This window comes from Alligator mississippiensis, chromosome 3, assembly GCF_030867095.1.
Source record: "Alligator mississippiensis isolate rAllMis1 chromosome 3, rAllMis1, whole genome shotgun sequence".
Classification (NCBI taxonomy): domain Eukaryota; kingdom Metazoa; phylum Chordata; order Crocodylia; family Alligatoridae; genus Alligator; species Alligator mississippiensis.
Genome location: NC_081826.1, coordinates 283,528,223 through 283,550,830, shown reverse-complemented (window position 1 = coordinate 283,550,830; position 22,608 = coordinate 283,528,223). Strand labels below are relative to the sequence as shown.

The following is a 22,608-nucleotide window of genomic DNA, read 5'->3' as shown; positions in this document are numbered from 1 at the left end:
ATTCTCAGATGTTTGTATAAATACTCAAAATCTCATTTCTTCACAACAGCAGGACATACATATGATGCAGCATAAACATCCTAGATTTGACATTTTCTTATGGCTCAATATTGTAATCTATTTAATGAGTTTATACTTTACTGATTAAGGAGGAACTTAAGATCAAAGCTAAAGCTGTTCATTACTAACACTGGCACAACTGTTCTCTATAGCGATCAGAAACATTTATCTACTCAGTTTACATTTATGTGGAAAAAAATTTCCTATTTACATTGCTATTATTTAGGGTTTTCAATCTTTTTGTATCATGGGTCATGTTTTAATACAGAGATTGTATAGTAGAAGCATTTGCACCCATTTACAGACCAGGCTCTACTGGACTGGTAACAAAGCTCCTATTTCACAGCCCTATAGGGCTGTTTTTAACTCTAACTAAAAACATTAATTTGGGTGTGGAAATAACTTTAAGTGAAGCAGTGATGCACTGTCTAGATACTCAAGAAGGCTAGATTTGCTTTATGAAACCAAAAAAAGAGAAACATTTAAATTCTAATGACTACCAGACTAACGAAACATATTTTGATTATTTTTGCCTAGATTGCTTTTATAAAAAATAAATATACAATACAGAAAATTAATACACATTCCATTATATTTATAGTTGTTTATTAGGCCTGTGCAAAGCAGCAAGTATTTGGCCAAATCTGAATCCAAATCGATTCGAGGGACAGTGATTTGAATTGGTGATTTGAATCACTGTCCCAATTCGATTTGGCCAATTCGGATTTGGAGATTTGGCCACCAAATTGGCTACTGAAACTTTGGACATCCCTAACAGATAGATAGGGATACATTCCCAGGCGGTGAGGGAGGGAGGGAATGAGGCTGGGACTAGGGAAGGGGTGGGGGAGGGGTGGCATTCTTGGGGCTGCACCATGCTCTGCCTGTCCCCCCGTGCCTCTTGCTGGTCTGCACCCCTCAGGAGCACCGTGGGCTGGGGGACTGTGTCTGGCTCTCCCCAGGGGCGTGTGCCCCCAGATCTGCGCACAGAATGAAAACAGGCTGCCGCTGCAGGCTGGGGCTGGCAGCAGCACCAGGCTGAGTTTTCCTGATGATCGGGGTGGGGGAGCACCAGGAACAGCCCAGTGCCACCACCGGCCCCAGCCTGCAGTGGCAGCCTGCTGTCATCCTGCTTCCAGATCCAGGAACGCTGGGCTGTTCCCGGCGCTCAGCACACCCGCCCCAAGTGCTGGGAAGAATCAGCCCGGTGCCACCGCCAGCCCCAGCCTGCAGTGGCAGCCTGCTGTCATCCCATGCACAGATCTGGGAGCATGAGCCCCCAGGAAGAGCTGGACACAGCCTGCCAGCCCACAGCCCTCCCAGGGGGCACAGAGCAGGAAGACATACACTGCCCCCCTCCCCATCCACTGACTGTTCTCAATGCAGCTGGCGCCAGACACTCCTAGAGCTGCTGAAGCAGGGGCTAGGGTGAGTGTGGACAAGCTGCACTGCATCTTGCGCTACCTGGGGCTTCAGTTGCTGCCACTCCCCCCAGCCCCTGCTGCAGTGGCCCCGGGAGCAGCTGACACCAGCTGCCTGCAGCATGGCATGGTGCAGCCTAGAAGCTGGGGTGAGTGGGGACAGGTGGAACCTGGGCGCGGGGCAGGGGCAGGTGGAGCATGATGCAGCAATGGGAACGGTACCCCTCCCCCCGTCCCTTCCCTAGTCCCAGCTTCACTCCCCTCCCTCCCTCACCGCCTTGGGAACCTATCCCTATTTGTTACATTATAAAGTAGGTTTGCTTTATGCAAGGGAAACCTTTATAGACTATGGCTGAATCTCCAAATTGGCCCCGAATCTCTCTAAATTGATTCAAAGGCTTCCAATTCGATTTGGACCTCTTAATGGGCTCCTGGTTTGATTCGGATTTAAAGATTCGGCTGCTGAATCGGGCTGAATCTCCTCCAAATCAAATCAGCTACTGAAGCTTTGCACAGCCCAATTGTGAATAATATAGCCCTAGGCCACTATCTTATTGCTGAAGCTTCTAGTTTCTTTTTAACTTGATAGAAACATGTTGTTACACGTGATGATGCCCCACACCATTTGCATCCCTCTTTTCAAAATCTTAGATCCACCCATGAGCTTTTCTATGGGGGCACTTTAAAAGGAAGGGTGGTTTTTTGTGCATTCACATGTGACCCAATAGTATAACTAAGGGTGAGTGAGACAGGCACCAGCCCTATGAACTGATTTAGGAGAGATGCCAAAATCATCTCCCACCTCTTCGGAGCCATGGCCCAGCAGCAAAAGCAGCCTCACAACTTTTGCTTTTGCAGCAACAGCTAGTGCATCGATAATGTGTTGCTGCTGCTTTAAGAGCAAAAGCCAGGGTGGGCAGAGCACACAGCCATGGCAACTGGAGACTGGGTAAGACTCTTGCACACACACCCCTCATTACCCCCCCCCCCCATTACCTATGTATAACCCCCCAGTTTCATAACCTATGCATAATTTCCCCACCCTCACACACTCTCCCACAGGGTCTGCCCAGGGCAAAACTCTGCTCGTTACACCATAGGTGTGGACCAACTTACCAATAACAGACATACGTTTCCTATCGCTGTTGAAGTCTAGGATGGCAAGTACATCATAAGTTCTTTCAATCCCCATTTCACTTATGGTAATTGTATTCTGAGTTCGCGACAGAAAAACAAAGCCAAAGTTTCTGGCTGCTGTTACCAAGGCCCCTTCATCTGGGGAGGCTGCTTGATAGTTGAGCTCGCCTATATTATTGAAACAGTGAAAAAAGAAGAAAGCCATATTTGAGCAATTCACTTATGCCTCTAGTTAAGTTGGGGCCATTTGATATGAACTGAATCAGTGCACTTCTTGTTTCCATTTACACAAGCAGAATACTCACCATTAGAAACTTCTACCATCACTGTGTGACAGATTGCAAGCAGAAAAAAGAACTGGCGAACTTCAGGGTCCTTTCCAGACCTAATTTGTTCTATCAGATAATGATCATAAAAGGAGAGCTTCCCATCAGCATACATGTTCCAGCTAAAATCAACTTGCTGGATAAGGAAAACACAAACAGATTCTCAGGTGAATGCAATTACTTTGAGCTAAAAGAAAGCCTCTCACTTTAGCAGAACATAAAAACATAACAAACCAAAAACAAACATCTGAATTTCACCACCGCTCTCTCAAACCCACATGGATAGTGAAATAAGTAAACCAATCTACCTCTGTACAATGTTGAGGTTGCCCCGATTCATCCCTGTAATCTCCTGTAATGGAAACAACAGGAATCTAAATGCTTGAAAGGTATCTGAAGCCTTAAAAAGGTAAACAGCAACATCTGCAAATTCCCAAACAAAAATATCGTGAATTCTGTAGGTTCCTATTTTTATACCAATTGCTGTAGCCCCAGTTTTACAGTGCTTATAACATGAGAATTTCCAAGCCTGCATTCACTCAACAAAAAAGTCAACAAAAAAGCCCCATTGGGTGTGTCTACATGTGCATTACATCCAGGAGCAGTTTAGTTGCAAGTAAACTACTCACGAATAAACACTCCCAGGCAGGCATCTACACGTGTAGAGAAGGAGCAGATTTGCTGCTAATAGCAACAAACCACTCTTGCTTCCTGGGGACCTGCAATGGGCCCCTGCTGCCACCAGGGGGTGCTAGCCCAGGGACTGGCAGAGAGCCTGGGCCAGAAGACAGCTGTCTCCTGGCCAGGACTGAGACATTGCTCCCTGCTCCTGGGGGGGTTGCCTGCTGCTGGGGTGGGGACAATGGCCCCCTGTCCCAGCAGCAGGGAGCTCCCAGCCCCAGCTCCCTGATCAGGGCAGGGGACTTGGGGAGAGCTTCAGGGGAGAGGCAGGTCCCAGTCCCCTGCCCCAGCCTGCTGGTGGGCAGCTAGCAATGAGATGGATAAGGGTAAGGATCTCCCAGCACTGGCCCTGCGACTGCAGATCCAGCTCTGGAGGTAAGGCTCTCCCAGCTCCCGTTCCCTAACTGTGATCTCAGAGCAGGGGGTTTGGAGTTCCCTGCTGCTGGGGCAGGGGGACATGGTCCCAGCCCAGGCTCCGGTGGTGGAGCCTGCCTCAGCAGCAGGCATCTCCTGGGGGCAGGGAGCAATCTCCTGTCCCCTGGTGGCTGGGCTTACCGAGAAGAGATTTGCTCCTAGTCAGGTGTCATATTATATGAGCGCTACTGCGCAGTTAGTAATCACAAGTAAGTTTGCTACTTGCATTTGCAGGTAGCAAATTTACTCATGATTAGCAAGGTTTACTAAACAGTAAGCATGTGCATGTGTAGATGCACATGCTTACTGCCGAGTAAACTACACTACTTTGCAGTAAAGCATCTCGTATAGACACACCAAGCGTCTTCAAAAAGAGGCAAAGTTTCACACACATTTATATCCAAGCGGTGAGAGGACCTGATATTTTGTTTCAGTCCAAGTTCTGGTATTTGAAACGCTTTCCTTTCAGAAGGACAATAAAAAAAAATTAGCGCTTCCTCAAACCAAAGTCCTGGAGGAGGGGGGAATATTTCCAGTTAGTTGAAATATTGTGCTGTGGTTTTGGTTTTTAAAACATTTGATCATAAACGTGTTTTTAATTGGTTTCTAAATGACTTCTCCTTTCATCCCTCTTCCCCCCGCATTCCAAAATGGAACACTTCTGCAAAATGTTTGGATTTTGGTGAATTGACATTTTCTAACTCAAATGCATTTATTGAAAAACAAAAAACAAAACTTCAACCAGTTCCACTCAGTACTGACCTAAATCCCAGAAAAAACCCTACATTCCACGGACAAAGCAGGAGGTGACACCAGCAGGGATCCCACGGCCAATCCAGAGCATGGAGTTGTGAGATGGTAACAATTCTCTTTTCTGATTTTGAGGTTTTTAAATGTCTGTGTATTTTGCATTGCAACTTTGGGCAAAAAGTCCTCCCAGAATAGTTTACCCTGAATCAGTAAAGACACATGGACATTTTCATCTTTTCCAATAAAGCAGAACTTGGCTGAAGCAGATTATGTCTTAGCAAAACGTTGTGGCTTAGATCAGTGGTTTTCAACTGGTGGTGCTGTCATGGACAGGTGGAACTCCCCTTGTGCAGGCAGACTGGGAAGGGCTGCAGCACATGTGCATACTTCTGTTTGGATTAGGGTCATCTGATAAACCTAAAGCAGGCAGAAGGGCGCAGTCCTGCTACACTGCCTTCCTGGTCTGATCCTGAACAGCATCTTCCAGAAACAACTGACCTGTGTGCTTCTGTTTCTAGGAGAGTGTTGGAAACAGACTGGAAAGGGCTGCAGCAAAGTAGGTGCTCATGCCTCCTTTAAACTCATCTGGCAGCACCCCAGTTGAAATCCACTGAGGTGAGCACAGGCAGCATGACAGTGGCTCTCAAGCAGGGTACCACCAAATTCAGAAATTATGGAGGGTGCCCTGGTTTTATGAACAATGAGAACTACTGCCTTTGATGAAACAGAATATCTTGGTATCCTACTATTTAATTAAAAATGTTCTGACCAACAGTTCTGTAGAGGCATAGGCCAAGCATATGAAGTCTGGGAGCAAGTGCATTGACTCTCAGTTCCTTTCTACTGAAAAGTACAGGAGCTTCAGAAGTTCTGCTTGCAAGAGTCCCTCTGCTAATTAAGAACGCAAGAATCCTTTTGGCAGGCAGGTCACAAATTAGCCCCATACCCTCCCCAAACACAACTCCAATCCCCTTTTCTCAGCCCCATCTACTACTCTGCTTTCTGACCTATCTGCCACTGTGCTGCTCGTCTCCTCCCCGATCTGCCACGTGCCCCACACAGAGGCTGCTCAAGCCACTTGTGGCATGCGCTGCAGGCTGGCCACCCTTGGGTGGGAGGATTTTGCTGACTAGATCATCGTTAAAAAAACCCCAGAGTATCCTGTAAGGAAGGGGAAGTGTTTTGTTCCTGAAGTCCAAAGCATCACTGCCTTTCCTTCAACCACACGCAAGCTAGGAGTCTGGGAAATCCCAAGGTCATCATTCCTTCAACCCAACAAGACCTTGGTCTTTATGGAAGTGAAAGGTGCCATACAGCCATTGGAGAGTTCAGAATGGTAGTTTCTTGCCTACCTTCTCTAACCATGTAACAGTTCTCTTATTATCACGGGCCCTCAATGGCATCTGTTATAAAAGGCTAAAAAAACCAGTGGTATAACAGTGGCAGCCTGAACTTACCATACATTTGCCCATTTATGCAACATTTTTTGAACGTCATGATGTTCTGTGTGAGCGTTCCCGTCTTATCTGAGAAGATATAGTGGATCTGTCCAAGCTGCTCATTCAAAGTGGTGGTTCTGGCCTTTGCAGCTGTATCCTTTTCAGGGTAATACATTTGCAGGTCCCAGTTTATAAAGTAGCTTTGGCCCAAACGAATCACTTCAACACTGAGCAAAGTAAAGAATCTTCTGACAGGTGACTGTATATTTTAAAGCATCGGGGTTTTATTAAATCTGCAAAGCTCTGAATAAGTTTTCAAGGATGCTAGTGGAGCAAGCGACCAGTGTTGTCTAATTTTTTGGATTTTAACACACCAGATAAAATACTAGTTTTATATTTCAAACAAGGAAGGTAGAGACTACTTGAGACAATGATTTAGAGTGTGTACCTCAGTTTAACAACCCTGTAGCAGTCAAAAAAAAAAGAGGCACAGGAGTATCCAGGACTCTGCAGTGGGAGTGCTGCTACCACACCATTGGAGTCACAATTATATCCAAGAGTAGGATTTGAAGTACAGAAAATATGTCAGCTGAAGGATAATTAGGTCATAGACTAAAAGCTAAGATAAAAATAAAGCTACTGAAGTTGTACAGAGTAGTAAGCTATTTTTTTCTTTTAATGTTGAGGTCTAGAAGGCATTAATGAAAATTCAACACAGGGCCTAATCTTGCAAGCAGTTTCCTCCACATTCTTAAAAGAACTGCAGAAATAACTAGATACTGAAGAAAATACTAGTGGATCTGGTTTCTAGTTTTACAAAGCATACATACCAGGGGAGTTCATGTTTAGGGTTACTACTGAAAAATAACTTTCTATTCCAAAAGCACCTTTTAAAAAATAAATGATGCTCTGTAAAATCTCCAAGACAAAACATTAATGGTCACGTACTAATGCCATCCATAAAAACCTGATTTAAACTAGATTCAATATTATGCCAGTCCTAGTCACATGTTCAGATCTCCAGCCACTGAAGCCTGATGCTATGAAAACAAAAAGGTCTAGTGGTTTGTACATTCATATCTTGAGTCAAGATTGCCCATTACAACTACACAGTGCTAATTATTTTCCCTTAAAATATCAATAAAAGGAAAACTGGACAAACACATCATCCTTTCGGGAAGAGAAATGTTAGAGAAAACCTTAGGAAATTGAAACTCCCTTCATTTCACCTTTCAATCAACCACAGTTTCAGTATTTTAAATGCAAAGACATGTATTTACCTCACATATAGGGAAATGGGAACCATGGTGTTGAGAACAATGATGTACCCCCAAAAGTTAAGGAAGCCACGGTAAGGAGGGCTATAGTTTTGTCCATCATAGAGGTACCAAGAGGAATTGCCAATCTGCTGCTCCCAATAAGTGTGTCCAATAGCAAGACCAGCTGACAGCAGGATAAGGAGAACAAAGATCTAGAACATAAAAAAGATCACTCGTGACACTTCCAAAGGGCAGCCTCACTTCCTAGGCTGGGTCTCATCTGTAAGCTTTCTGAAGAAGTTTCTCAGCTCTCCAGTGCTTGAGATGAGAACATTAGTTCATTTTAGTAAAAAGGGAGGTGGGGGTGGAAATCCATCAGCTAAACTAGTTCCCTCTGAATGACTGATTTTAAAAAGGGACACTTGCCAAGATGCCAATTAATTAAAAACCACTCCCTTGTCTGCCCTTAGTAAGATATTAAAACAGGTTTCACTACAAAGCCATGTATATCTGAACTGAACATTTTTAAAAGTCTAATTTTTACATTTTACTTTCTCCAGAACCCCTGCCCCCCCCCAAAAAACCAACAAAAAAACCAAGCTCTAACTCAGTGAAGGGTCTGGAATGCAAATATTCTTCAGTTTTCAGATTGAAATTAATGTTACCTTCCTACACTGCAGAGTAGGAGTTTTGATGGGATGGGTGCCCAAGAAGGGTGGCTGTGCCTAAAGGAAACGATCCTTCGGGCACAAAGCAAGACGATCCCCGAGTGTGGCAAAAGAGGGAAAGGGGCCAGGAGGCTTCCATGGCTGACCAGAGAAATCCAGGGCAGCCTAAGGGCCAAAAGGGGAGCACATAAAAAGTGGAAACAGGGTGAGATCACTAAAGATGAATATACCTCCTCTGCTTGTGCATGTAGGGAGGCAGTTAGGCGGGCCAAAGCTACCATGATGCTGAGGATGGCAACCCAAGTAAAGGACAACAAGAAATTGTTTTTTAGATATATTGGGAGTAAAAGGAAGGGCCAGGGAGGAATAGGACCGCTGCTAAATGGGCAGAAACAATTGGTGACAGACAGGGGGGACAAGGCTGAACTCCTCAACAAGTTCTTTGCCTCAGTGTTCCTAAGCGAGGGGCACGACAAGTCTCTTACTGGGGTTGTAGAGAGGCAGCAGCAAGGCGCCAGACTTCCATACATAGATCCTGAGGTGGTGCAGAGTCATTTGGAAGAACTGGATGCCTTTAAGTCGGCAGGCCCAGATGGGCTCCATCCGAGGGTGCTGAAGGCACTGGCTGACATCATTGCAGAGCCACTGGCGGGAATATTCGAATGCTCGTGGCGCACGGGCCAAGTCCCGGAGGACTGGAAAAGGGCTCACGTGGTCCCCATTTTCAGAAAGGGGAGGAAGGAGGGCCCGGGCAACTATAGGCCGGTCAGTCTCACCTCCATCCTTGGTAAAGTATTTGAAAAAATTATCAAGGCTCACATTTGTGAGAGCCCGGCAGGGCAAATTATGCTGAGGGGAAACCAGCACGGGTTTGTGGTGGGCAGATCGTGCCTGACCAACCTAGTCTCTTTCTATGACCAGGTTACGAAACGCCTGGACACAGGAGGAGGGGTGGATGTCGTATACTTGGACTTCAGGAAGGCCTTCGATACAGTATCCCACCCCATACTGGTGAACAAGTTAAGAGGCTGTGATGTGGATGACTGCACAGTCCGGTGGGTGGCGAATTGGCTAGAGGGTCGCACCCAAAGAGTCGTGGTAGATGGGTCGGTCTCAACCTGGAAGGGTGTGGGAAGTGGGGTCCCGCAGGGCTCGGTCCTTGGACTGATACTCTTTAATGTCTTCATCAGCAACTTGGATGAGGGAGTGAAATGTACTCTGTCCAAGTTTGCAGATGACACAAAGCTATGGGGAGAAGTGGACACGCCGGAGGGCAGGGAACAGCTGCAAGCAGACCTGGACAGGTTGGACAAGTGGGCAGAAAACAACAGGATGCAGTTCAACAAGGAGAAATGCAAAGTGCTGCACCTAGGGAGGAAAAATGTCCAGCACACCTACAGCCTAGGGAATGACCTGCTGGGTGGCACAGAGGTGGAAAGGGATCTTGGAGTCCTAGTGGACTCCAAGATGAACATGAGCCGGCAGTGTGACGAAGCCATCAGAAAAGCCAATGGCACTTTATCGTGCATCAGCAGATGCATGACAAATAGGTCCAGGGAGGTGATACTTCCCCTCTATAGGGCGTTGGTCAGACCGCAGTTGGAGTACTGCGTGCAATTCTGGGCGCCACACTTCAAGAGGGATGCGGATAACCTGGAGAGGGTACAGCGAAGGACAACTCGTATGGTCAAGGGCCTGCAGACCAAGCCCTACGAGGAGAGACTAGAGAAACTGGACCTTTTCAGCCTCCGCAAGAGAAGGTTGAGAGGCGACCTTGTGGCTGCCTATAATTTCATCACGGGGGCACAGAAGGGAATTGGTGAGGATTTATTCACCAAGGCGCCCCCGGGGGTTACAAGAAACAATGGCCACAAGCTAGTAGAGAGCAGATTTAGACTGGACATAAGGAAGAACTTCTTCACAGTTCGAGTGGCCAAGGTCTGGAACGGGCTCCCAAGGGAGGTGGTGCTCTCCCCTACCCTGGGGGTCTTCAAGAGGAGGTTAGACGAGTATCTAGCTGGGGTCATTTAGACCCAGCACTCTTTCCTGCTTATGCAGGGGGTCGGACTTGATGATCTATTGAGGTCCCTTCTGACCCTAACATCTATGAATCTATGAATTTTCAGCCTAGGATTCCAACACTACAGATGAATGTTAAAAAAAACCCAACAACAAAAAACCTATTGGATCCAAAATAGTATTACTTACCTGAACCTGAATACAAGAGTTCTGTCCTCAAAACTCCAGCCTATTAGATGCCTATACTCAAAGGCAGTGTTTCTCAACCCATGGGTCATGACCCAAAAGTGGGTCGTGAGAATATATGAACAGGTTGCAAACAAACTTTAAAAAAACAGATCAACAAACTGTAAAAATGGGTTAAAAAGCATTGAAAATGGTGGTTTTTCCCTTGCAGGCTGTCAGAGTTCCAGGGGGGGCAGGGGGCAGTGGGTCAGGGGTGAGTGGCACAGGGTAAGGACCGGCTATCAATGTTTACAAATGGGTCCTGGCACAAAAAGGTTGAGAACCACTGCTCTAAGGCACACAGATTCCCAGAAGGTTAGAGCTGGAAGGGACCTGTAAGCATCTACATTTTACCAGTAAAGTCCCTTAAGCATCTAAAGCTCTGGTTCTGCACATGCTCCATCATGGCAGAGCATGATATTTAGCCCATGTCTAAACCTGACTATAACCTTTACATTAAGCTGCCTCTGCGCAAACCCCACCAGAATCCAATCAAGCAGGAACAGTCTATCACATATGCACCTGAAGGATTTAGTTTAGTAAATACAGTGGCCACTTTCTTCAAAACAGGGTAAGGTGTTGTGATTAAAGCACCCAGAAATGTCCTGCTCACTGCTAAGGGAGTTCCGACTTAAATTTCTCTTGACCTAATCGCTGGTGTGGGACAAGTGGCTCTCTCCACTCCTCAAGTTGCAGCTATTTCTCTTGGCAGCAAGAGATTCAAAGTTCCTGGGGCAAGATGCAGAAGCAAGACTCTCCAGCCTACTGATAAGGGCACTCACTGGGCAAGAAAGAAACTAGGGTTCTGGTCCCTGCTCCAAAGGGACCAGAGGGGTGGAGATGCCCAGAACAGCCTATGGCTTTGTGGTTAAAACATGCTCCGCAATGGAGGAAACAAGCTTTCCATGAGAAACTTCTTTACTTTGTCATTTTTTCCTCCTGTAGATAAACCCACGTGTAGCCTTCACATAGATTGACTTTTAAGGTTGGTTGCCCAAAGTTAGTTCAGAATTTATGCCATAGCATTTCTGTCTATGAATAATGACTATTCAAACTGGCCATGAGAGGACAATAATCCCAGTCTGAATTTAAAAAATGTGAAATGAACAACCATGCAAAATTAAATAAAGCGTGTTACCGTGTAAACCATGTAGTTCATAAGGGAGTCAATTTTAGTTCTTTTAAATCTGGTCTTTCCGCTGTTTTTCATTATTTTTGTGTCTGCTCCTAAAAATAGGGGGGAAAAAGTAGAGACATCAAGTGTGGTAATTACTTGCTAAAAAAAAAACATTACTGGCACAACATCACAGCCATGGTTTTGGTTCAGTTCTTGCAGGTATGCAAACATGGAGCCCTAGCCTGCAGTGTGCTGAGCAGTCAGGACTTGGAAGAGGCACACAGCAATGGGACCTGAAGGCCCAAAACACCTTGTAAAGCCCAGTTCTTTAAGGTCCAATCCCTCATGCAGGTGCTGTGATTGAAGTTACCAGAAGTTCCCTGTGCTGGGTACTTACTAAATGGAGCCTGTCTTTTATCAGCTGACCTTATTGTACTCAACTCATGTTATATGTTTATGCATTATATACATACCTGCAAATACAACCACTCCATGACAGTAGTCAGTATTCCTGATTTTACAGCCACGTAACAAAATTTTATCGGCATCCAATGGATAACTCCTGTTTCTCCAGACTAAGGTTCCTGTAAACTTATCTAGTCGATTATTGGGTTCTTCACATTCGATTAAACCTAACAAAACAAATGCACATGTTTGGACATAGAATAGAAATGTATATGTTACTGGACAGTGTACAAGATTTTAGTTTATTCCTCCTGCAGACATGCTCAAAGTCCATTACAACAAGTAACATTTTAAAGTGGGTTTTCTGAATGGAACATTTGTTTGAAACCAAGTGCACAGATACTCAGCCCTGTATTTCAGTGTATTTTTAATATGGCAGATTCCTTGATATTTTTATAAATTTAATCCAAAGACTGCAAATGCATAGTAGAGGTATTACCTTTCTACATTAGCTATGCTATAGCAACCCCTCGTAAGGGGGCTTTCAGATGATATTTCTGTTGTTTCTCAAGCCTTGACCACAGTATGCAAAGTATAGGAATGAAAATCTCTCCTACTGGATCATGTATGCTCCAAGCTGTGTTGCTCAAAACGGTATCAAATGAAGCTTTATTTCTGAGACATAAGTGACATGCACAGGTGTGCGTATACTCCAAGTAAAAATATGCTTCAATTTTATACTTTTTGAAACATTCTGGCTTTTCTTTGATCTTGCAAACTTCAGGAAAATTGTGTCTAAGAAGATATTTGGCAAACTTTCGGCCCAAAGGTTACAGCAATTTATTTTACTGTCTTTTGTAACCTTAGTTTTGTGAAATTCATTTATTGCTCTTGCATATTCTAGGATTGGCATGGCCAGGTCTTTCTGCATTTGTCTCCAAACTGACATTTCGGATTACAAGGCGTTTATGAACTATTGCACAGAAATCCAGTTTCCACTAATAATTGAACAAAAAGTGGGTGACTGCATACAGATTGACAGACAAATCGGCAAGCAATGGGCAAGTGACAGCAAAAAACTTCTATGATATCAAGCTGTCATGCAGCACTTTTCAAGGGACAGTACCTCTAGTCCTGCTTCACAGATAGGGAAACTGAGGCAGACAGGCTAATTCCATGGGTGGAAACAGAATCTGGGTTTTCTCTTTTAATCTACTGCTCTCTGCAGGAGACAACGCTATCTCTTTACTATTCACTTATCTCTATTACAAGCCCGTTCAAAATACAATGTTTAATTCTAATGTCAAGTATTTGCAAGTCCAAGACTGCTGGAAGAGCTCCACTAAAAGAATAAATCTTTCTCTCAGGAAGGGAAATAGGATATTTGGAAAACAGAATACTTTATCTTTACACAGATGGATTATAATGGGGAATATTCAAAAACGCTTAGAAACTGGACATATCAATAAATTCTTTTCACATCCCCAGCCCAAAAAAGTCACAGTAGCAAGTGTTAGATAAGGATCCCTATTTTGGTCCACTAAGTAGGGAACAGCATGTCTGTGACTAACATGAAATGCTGCTGAGCAAAATATAAAATTATTTCAATCAAATCTGTTGCTTGTTTTTATATCAACATGTAGCACAAAGAATGCATGCAACAGCTCAGCCAGAGCTCAAGGATTTAATATTATTATAAATGGTTTGAGCTATGTTTAAATAGTAGTAAAGACAGCAAAGAGTGCTCATACAAACCGTCAAATCTTGCCAAGGCACTTTCTTCCTGGAGATATCTGTCTGTTACCTCAAGTGACATTTTGAACTTTAAGTTTGTTTCACTAAAAGAAAAAAAGTTTGTCCATTTTACCAAGGCCTGAGAAATGAAGAAAATTTGAAGTAATAGGAACAAAATTCACTCTGGGAAACTGGATGATCATGTTTCAGGTATTTTGAGCTCACCTACATTACCAGGCAAACATAGTGACGAAACAATATATTTGCTGACAAAAAATCATGTTTTTAAATTTCCCCACAATCTGCATGGCTTATTCTACAAATACATATACCAAATATATATTTCTTCTGGAATATTACTAGCACTCAAGTGTGAAAGCTCTGGCAAGATCTTCAATTCAGATTTCTATTTCCCAATAAAATAATTGCAAGGCAGAGCAAGCACATGCCTTGCACAGTTCAAACAAGGAAAAACCAAATAATGCAACAGTCACTCAAGCAATGCAAAGCAGAATATTCCATGTTGTGCCTATGAGCTTACACTTCACTAATAGCAGAGTTACAGCACAACTGCGATAATATTCAAAGGAAAAAATAGTTTATTGTATTCTTCTATTAAAGTCCTTTGTTGCAGAAACAAACTGTTGTAAAACCAGTTCTCAACAGCTTGGTTCTTCCCTCATCTTGATAATTTTATGTTGATTAAAAAAAAAAAAAGGCAGGGGATCATATTACACCGGGGTGAGCAATTATTTTGGGCAGAAGGCCGCTTACTGAGTTTTGGCAAGCCATCAAGGGCTGCATGACAGGCAGCCCAGGGCAGATAAATATTAATTTTCTATATTTTTTAGGGGCCCTGTGGGCTGGATACAGTGGCCTGGCGGGCCACATCCAGCCCCCGGGCTGCATTTTGCCCACCCCTGCATTACAGTAATAAAGCAGAGATTTGGAAGTTTCTATTTAATGGAAATGTCCATATTCCCTGACATCTCTTCCTGTACATTTCATAGGTTCAGCTTGTTCGTCATCTTCCATATATTTGTGCTTGTCCACTCAGCTTCTAAATTACACCACTGAAAATAAAAAGCGGAAGCTAATACTGCAATAAAGGATAAGGCTAATCATGATGATGATTATGGTATGAGAGAAGCTGCTTAGTGCCACTGCTTTCCTAATGCTTGAGAACGCTGTTAAAAACTGAAGTAGAATCTAAAATTCAGCTACCGACAAAAGCTCTAACGGAGAAAACCAAAACATGCTGCTTTGCACTTGCCTAGAATTCAAAAGGCACCTGGATTTTGACAATTACATAGATTTTCAGGGACTCTCAAAGATCACAGGAAGTTGCATGGTGAAATCAAAGCAAGATTTGCTTTACAAATCACTAGACATCCACTGTATTGTATTGCAAAGACCACATACTTGCGTAAAGGAGCAGACAGCAGGGCAGGGTGGCACTTAAGATCAACTCATTCGGAGAGTACTTGACAAATTAGGCTGTAGCCTATGAAAACTAAAAGCTCATGCCTTTCTCAATGACTTGGATCTCTAAGGCTGCCTCTCCATGTGCTAATTAGTTTGCATGCTAATTAGAACATGTGAGAGCAGACTTGATAAACTGAGTCTGCTCTGACATGTTCCAATTTGAATGCAAACAACACTGTCACATGTATTAAGCACCCCCAGGTTTCAAAATGGCTGTGGGCGCACTTTAACTAAGACTCATTCTATGAAGTTTAGTTAAAGTGCCCCTGCAGCCGTTTTGAAATGTGTGGGGCTTAATACATGTGACATTGAGCCATTTTCATTAAAGTGGCTGCCTGGGAACTGCTCTAATTAAAATGCGCCGCCCACCACTGCCAAGCAGGTGTATATGCAACTTAAAATACCACCTTTCCCTGCCTTCTGCCTAATTTCAGGTTAACGTGGCTAACTACCTCTCTCATTTACATAAAAGCTCAACTGCTAGATTTTAGTACCTGTTACTTGCAAACATAATGTGATCTAAGGTCTTCCTAAACCAACTTCATTTTAGAGTCATCAAATATATTTATTGTTAAAACAAGTACTACCCATACTGCAGACCAGACAAATTGTTGGTCATTAATGGACAGGTCTTTAAACTATGACTCTGAAAATAATACAACCAAAGACAAAGCATAATATGCATTTTTGTGCTTTTCCCATTAAAACAAAAATAGCGTCTATGGAATCCAGTAAGTCTTACCCATCTAGTTCAGCCGTCTCTACGTAACAAAGGCTGTTCGGTTCCGAGCTGGACAGCAGCAGAATGTCAGCCTAGGCAAAACACCACGATTAATAAATACAGGGCAACCCGCACAATCCAAAACTCCAGACATGGAATGAATCTTAAAGGCACTTACAGGAACAAAGGAGTTTTTCTTCAAACGTAAGACATCACCAACTTTAATGTCTTTCCACTTTGTATCTTTGAACCTGCATGTCAAAATAACTTAATGATTACTATTATTCTTTTAGTACAGTATGTACATAAAACTTGAAATATTCCTTGTTTCCCAATAGACTATTTCAGTGTCAATAACTAAGCCTTGCATCTTGTGAGAATTTTTAGAAGCTGCAATTCAGAAGGGCTTTTTCATTTAAAAAGAAAAAACATCATTCAAATCTCTTCCTCTCTAACCAAAGAAACAGATTTAGTTTTATCATACTACTTTAAGGGTTGTTTTTTTTCAAACTACCAATTGTTTATGGGTAATTCACTTTAACTGCAAACAGGAGTTACACATATAAATATATAAACACTTAAGAACAGAAGCCTAAATCTATAACTCTCAGTATGCAAGAATAATTAGTAAGACCTGAACAAATATTGCTTTCAAAGTTCAAGCAAGAATTGTACAATACCTTCCTTCCTTGATAACATCACATGTCCGGTTATTAACTTCATTATCCATTCTATGGCGAGCCTTAAAGTGAGTGGGTGGGGAGGTGGAGATAAAGTGTTCTCATTACATATATAGATATATAATACAAAATTAAGAACAAACTGTATGTCAATATGAAGAAAAAGTTTCTTACAACATCATCCACTAGGTCTTTGATTGCAGTTATTCCAAGAACCAGGAGTAAAGGCACTAGTGTTGTGTACCATGACAGAGTAGTTATTTGAGGAATTGCCTGCAAAAAAATTGTTGAATTCAAAGTTTATTTTGGACATTAAAATGCAACATTCTTACCCTATCAGCAAAGAAATAGTTACTAAGCTGGGTCTGTAAATGTGAGTTTAAAAAAATTCAATAGATAAATAATTAAGGAACAATTTGGTGTGCATCCCCACTACTGAATAAAGGGAAAAATACCAGTAGTAAGATTAACAGTAATTATTTGTATTACATCAGCACTTAAGAGCCCCAGGAATACAGCAGAAAGCCAATGTGCTAGGTGCTGCACATAAAGCATTGAGATGGTATCTCCCTCAGAGTTCGAAATCCAGTAATTCCAGTAATTGCAAGTAATTCCAAGCCAGGAACACAAGATGTAAATCTAAATACAAACTAAAGCAATTAATGGAACAGTGTACTTTGTCTAATGCACATATTAAAAGGCACTAGATTTTTTTCAGAAGTTTACCTGGAGTAGTTTATAAAATCATGTGTAGTTTCATGCTGCAGGGAATCATGTCAGATATTCAGCTGCACTACCAAGCCAGTCAAATAATTTTTATAATCCTCTCTACTAAACAATTAACTATGTTTTACCTGTAAAATAAGAAGAATCAGGAAATAGAAGTTGGCTGCTCTTTTAAACTGCTCAAGTAGATTCAAGGGTAAAAAGGTGATTGGATTGTACTTGTAGGTCTTAATTGCATTCCCCTGTAGAAAAGAGAAGTAAAGCATCATTCCAAATAGCAACACATACATTAGTAGATACGTCTGCAATCCAACTGGCATGTTATAAGGCAATATGCTTGGAATCACCTCTGCTAATGGCTGAGAGAATGACATGATTATACAGCCAGTTTAAGATGGATCGTTGTCTTGATCAAGGTAAAGTGCACAGGCAGTTTAGCTAGTATTCTTTTCGAAATCTACCTATTTAAAAACTTAAATTCTAGCAATCTTTTAAAAAGGAAATGATCAATAGTGCTGTGCAAATCAAAGACCTAGGAAAAGAATATGCAACCTTTCACCTCTAGGTGACTCCTTCAAATGCAGCCCAGGACAATTCCAGATGAGAAATCACTGCTGCCTGCTGGCTATTTAATGCTTTAATTGCACCCCTGCAAGAAAAGCAGGGGAAAAAACTGCGTAACTAGCCATATACAATCATTCCAGAATGATTTGGTCTCTGTGGCTAAATACAAATGTTCCAAAAAGGTAAAAAAAAGTCCTTGGCAGAAGTACTATATTACACTTTATTTAAAAACACTGTACGTTAGATGGGGAATGAACCAAACAGGCATTCACCACTCGGTGGGGGGATGCTTGGTGCCTGCCTGAACTGGCCAGGGCCAGCAGGTGGGAGACGCTATGGCATGCCTCCCAGGAAACTACTTGAGTAGCCCCTCTCCCCAGCCCCACCGGCTGGGGATTGCAAACATCAGCTGGGGGTGTGAAGGGCCCCCCCTCTCCCAGGGCTAACTGGGGTCTTGGGGGTGGAGGGCCAGATCTGTATGGTGGAGGGGGCTCCCCTCTCCCCCAGCCTCCTGACAGCTGCAGTGAGGAGCTGCTGCATGGGGTTGCCTGGCTCGACTTTTTGCCGTGCTGGGAACTGGAGTCAGGGGGAGGGGGGCCCTGCTGCACAGACCCAGCCAGGCTCCCCCCGCCCCCCCAAGACCCCAGCCAGCAAGCTGTGGAGGGGCACCCTTGTGGCAGGGGGGATCCCATGCCCCGCAGCCCCAGTTCCCAGCACGACAAAAAGCCAGTTTGGACATCCCCATGCTGCAGCTTCTGGCTGCCATTGTTAGGAGGCTTGGGCAGACAAGGACCCTCCCCAAAGCTTGCTGGCTGGGGTTTCAGGAGGGTCCCAGCCAGTTCCACACGGCAGGGGGGCTCCCTTCCCCTCTGCCCTAGCCTCTTGACAGCTGTAGCCAGGAACTGAAGTATGGGACTGCCTGGCCCAGCTTTTTACCACACCAGGAACTGGGGCTGGGGAGGAAGGGAGCTCCCCACCACACGGGCCCAGCCTCCACCGAGAACCAAGCTTGCAAGATCGTGGAGGAGGAAGGAGCTGCACGGCAGAGAAGCTCCATTTCCCCACCCCACCCAGCTGCACGGGGAGGAGACAGAGTACGTTCAGGTGCTCACCAGGGCAGACAAGCACTGGTTATGACTAGCAAGTTGCCCAATGAGAGGCCCCTAGGATGGCAGCGGAATGCAACCTATACTGAAGTACGATGGATATGGTAAAGATGTTCAAAAAAGCACTCCAACCTAAAGCACTTTAGTCTAATACCACATCCATTGAGGGTTAACTTAGAGTGGGATCCACCATTTTAAGATGCTTTAAGTGCCATTAACCTCTGTTCTGTTATGGCTTTCTGTACAGGCTTTCTGCACACTTAATGCACATTAAGTGTAACATCTATACCTAGATTGTATGCACAGCCAGCAAAGCAATCTGCATGCTACTGGCAGTCCAGTGGCCAAGTCCACAGTAGGAGCCTATTGCCAGAATACGCTGCTTTCTGTATATGACACTGTCACTGTGCCAGCAGAGAACTTACAGTGCAGACCCAAAATAAAATAGCAAAACTGTATTTTTGGCAGTAGAGCTCATTGCAGCATCCTTCAAGTGAAATAAACTGTGCTGGCAGAAAAGTTTTCTTCCGGCACAACTGCACCTGCACTAGGAACTATTGCTGAAATAGTTTCATCAGTCAGGGATCACTTCATAATACTTATGACTAATAAAGCTAAGTCAACAGAAGTCTATAACGTGAACCTTCGTTCGTGCAACTGGAAAGATTATACTTGTCCACCTTTATAAAACAGTTTAAGGTGTATTACATGTACATCATTTACTTTTTTGGGAACGCCTTATTCTAAATCAACAACTGCTCCTTCTGTTAAGAAATAGCCATCAATCATATATAAAGGAAGATTTATATCAAAGGAATCATATATATAAAGGAAAATAGCTTACTGCGTATTTGCTTTTATTACAGCATAGAAATGTTGTTTTCTGAAATTGGGGTTGCTCATGGAAGTTTCGGTCGTTTGCCTTAACTTGCCAGCTGCAATCTGAAAAGATAATGCCACAGGTAGTAAAGTGAGCCATAAAGCCTGAGTACACAAGAAGATGAAGAAAATCTACAGCTAGAAGGCTTTTCAATTTTTAAATGGCAATTTACAGTGAAAACAAAGCTGACTTTGTGTATCTTTTTTGGTTTTCTATGTGATGTTACAAAATACCTCAGCCTTAGTTGTTCTCAGGTGCTTTTACTTCTATTTTTTAAAAGCGTCCTGATTATTTGATTATTTTTACAACAATAAAGCAGTGTCCAAACCAAGAAATGCTCATCTTGCTGTTAGGAGACCCTCAGCCCACCGGAAACTAGAACCCAAAATAAAATAAGAAAAATAAATCAGTTCAGAGATAATTGTGTCCCGGGGTGCTATTATTCTTAACCTGGGATTTTGCAAGCAAGCTGCGGCTGGGGAGGAAAGGCCAGTGCCCTGTGATATGCCTGGGGAGAGACATAACCCAACAGCTTAAACTTTTGCTCCAAGAAGGCAATTTAATAACGACCACCACAAGTACCTCCCATGGACGTTCTTTGTATTTCCTTGGTCTTCAAATTTGTCCATTCACACTTCCTATGTGGAACGGACAAATTATGTTGCCCCTTTCCTTTGCTCATTTGCCTCTGCCTGTCCCCACCACTCCTTTCCCCAGGCTTTTTCCTTGCTCATCTTGTATATTCTAGCCCCTCTCTTCCTTGTTTTATCTATTCACTGCCTGCCTTTCTACCTCCCCAATCTATCAGTTTCTACTTCTGCCCTCAGGCACACACATTGTTGTTAACCCTACTTACCTTGCTCCCACACCTAAAAAAAAAAAAAAAAAAAAAAATCAATTGAATCAGGCCCTGCCCCTGCTAGAGAAAAAAAAACCCTCCTGATTAACTGGTCCAGCAGGTTTTCAAACATGTTTTGTCTACTCAGTTCACATGAGACAAAGGCCCCTCACCTATAACAGCAGATGATCTCCCCCCTGCCTTCCCCATAATCATTTATCTGGCTGACCCAAAAGATAAGGAATCTATGTTTTTTAAAAAAACAAAACATTTTCCCAGTTAATACAGAAAAGACTGAGGGTGACAGCAGGATTCGAAGCTTAAGTAGTAGAGGACAGCTTGATTGGTTTAATAAAAATATTAGGCGAAATGGCTGGTTGCAAAAGCAGGGGAGAATACACTTGGTGACCCAGTAAGATCCTTCCAGTCCTATGTTTCTGTGAAGACTAGCTTCACTGTCTTTTTCCCACCCTCCCCCCCATTAGCTGCCATCAATCGTAATAGTATTGGCAGGCAATAGTAGCAGTTATGAATGCACACCTGCCACTCATTTCTCCCATGCAAGCTGTTTTATTAGATACCAAAAGCCAAATTCTGCTCCCTCACATCTGCTTATGTGGCAATTAGAGGTCTACTGAAGAAGTATGGAAGACCAATAAGAACGTAGCCCTGAAAAAGCAACTGATCAGGTGTTGCCCAAAAGCTGAGAACACAGCCCAAGCGAAGTCCCAAATCCAGTTGTATCCGGCAAATGCAAGAAGTAGCTCTCACGTCCTGCTTGACACATACAGGTATTCTCAGGTAGTTTCCAGTGATTAAATAGTTTGTGTTTCCAACACTGTTTATATTCTAAATGAATGCTCAAAGTGCAATATCAGCATAGAAGTCTCCCACCCCTTTAGCATAACCCCTGTGCTGCCTCGTTCTGAAGAAAAATGCTGCTTTGCATAGACAGTGCAGAGAAGCATTTTACCCATTATATAAGTTATTTTTTGTTTAACTGCAAAGAATATTAAAACGCTTTGTGGGTGTTCCCTTGTAAGGGCCTAGATGGAAACCTTGATGTCAAATTAAAATTTAAAATAAATAAATAAATAAAAGTTGCTTAAATGCTGTTTGAACTCTATTTTAACAAAAGTAAGTTTCTACCACAAACTGGACCAGTGATCAACCACATCAAGTCAAAGCAAGCACCAATGAATATGGTCACTAGGCCCGTGCAAAACTGCTAGTATTCACTTCGGATTTGGCCAATTTAGGGGACAGTGATTTGATTCGGTGATTCGAATCACTGTCCTGAATTAATTCGGCCAAATCTGATTTGGAGATCTGGCCACTGCTGAATCTCCGAAACAAACAGGAACCATCCCCTGCCTTCTCTGCCAGCCATGTCAATGGCTGCCCTACCTGCCCCAATGTCCCAGATCTTTAAAAAAAAATGTTAAAAAAGCCCCGCACTCACTGGCTTCTGCCAGATGGGGAGGCAATCCTCACTGCACCCTGCTGCCCTGCGCAGCATGGGAGGCTCTGCTGTGAGCCCCCAGAAGCCCTAGTGGCTGCTGCAGCAGCTGGTAAGTGAGGCTTTTTTTTTTTTTTTTTTAATTTTACGAGCCAGGACATTGGGGCTGGGTGGGGCAGCCATTGATGGGGCTGGAAGAGTGGGTAGGGGATGAGGGCTCATGGCAGAGGTCCCCTGTGCAGCAGAGCACAGCAGGGATCACCCCCTCCCCCTGCATCTGGCAGCAACTGGTGAGTGCAGAGCTTTTTTTTTTTTTTTTTTTAAAGAGCTGGGAGCTAGGGCAGGGAGACTGGGTTAGAGTCAGGGGATGCTCAGAGGGGCTGGGGGAACAGGCAGGGGATGGAGCCTGGCAGGGATCCCCCAATGGTCCCCTCCCCCCTCCTTCAGCTCCCCCCCTGCCCTCTACTTACCAGCACAGAGTCAGGGTCCAGCTC

The 22,608-nt window shown here is 43.7% G+C and overlaps 1 protein-coding gene across 1 annotated transcript in view; it reads right to left on the bottom strand.

Moving 5' to 3' along the window:
* ATP8B1 (ATPase phospholipid transporting 8B1) overlaps positions 1–22,608 on the bottom strand; it is a 99,576-nt gene that overhangs the window by 18,567 nt on the left and 58,401 nt on the right. The window contains exons 3-16 of the mRNA XM_059725265.1: positions 19,782–19,879; positions 17,396–17,509; positions 16,716–16,814; positions 16,542–16,603; positions 16,040–16,112; positions 15,883–15,953; positions 13,677–13,759; positions 11,990–12,148; positions 11,538–11,626; positions 7,509–7,699; positions 6,247–6,455; positions 3,253–3,296; positions 2,924–3,080; positions 2,598–2,786 (exon numbers count right to left, since the gene is read on the bottom strand). Of these exons, the coding sequence (XP_059581248.1) occupies positions 2,598–2,786; positions 2,924–3,080; positions 3,253–3,296; positions 6,247–6,455; positions 7,509–7,699; positions 11,538–11,626; positions 11,990–12,148; positions 13,677–13,759; positions 15,883–15,953; positions 16,040–16,112; positions 16,542–16,603; positions 16,716–16,814; positions 17,396–17,509; positions 19,782–19,879 (1,638 nt within the window). The remainder of the gene's footprint in view (positions 1–2,597; positions 2,787–2,923; positions 3,081–3,252; positions 3,297–6,246; positions 6,456–7,508; positions 7,700–11,537; positions 11,627–11,989; positions 12,149–13,676; positions 13,760–15,882; positions 15,954–16,039; positions 16,113–16,541; positions 16,604–16,715; positions 16,815–17,395; positions 17,510–19,781; positions 19,880–22,608) is intronic.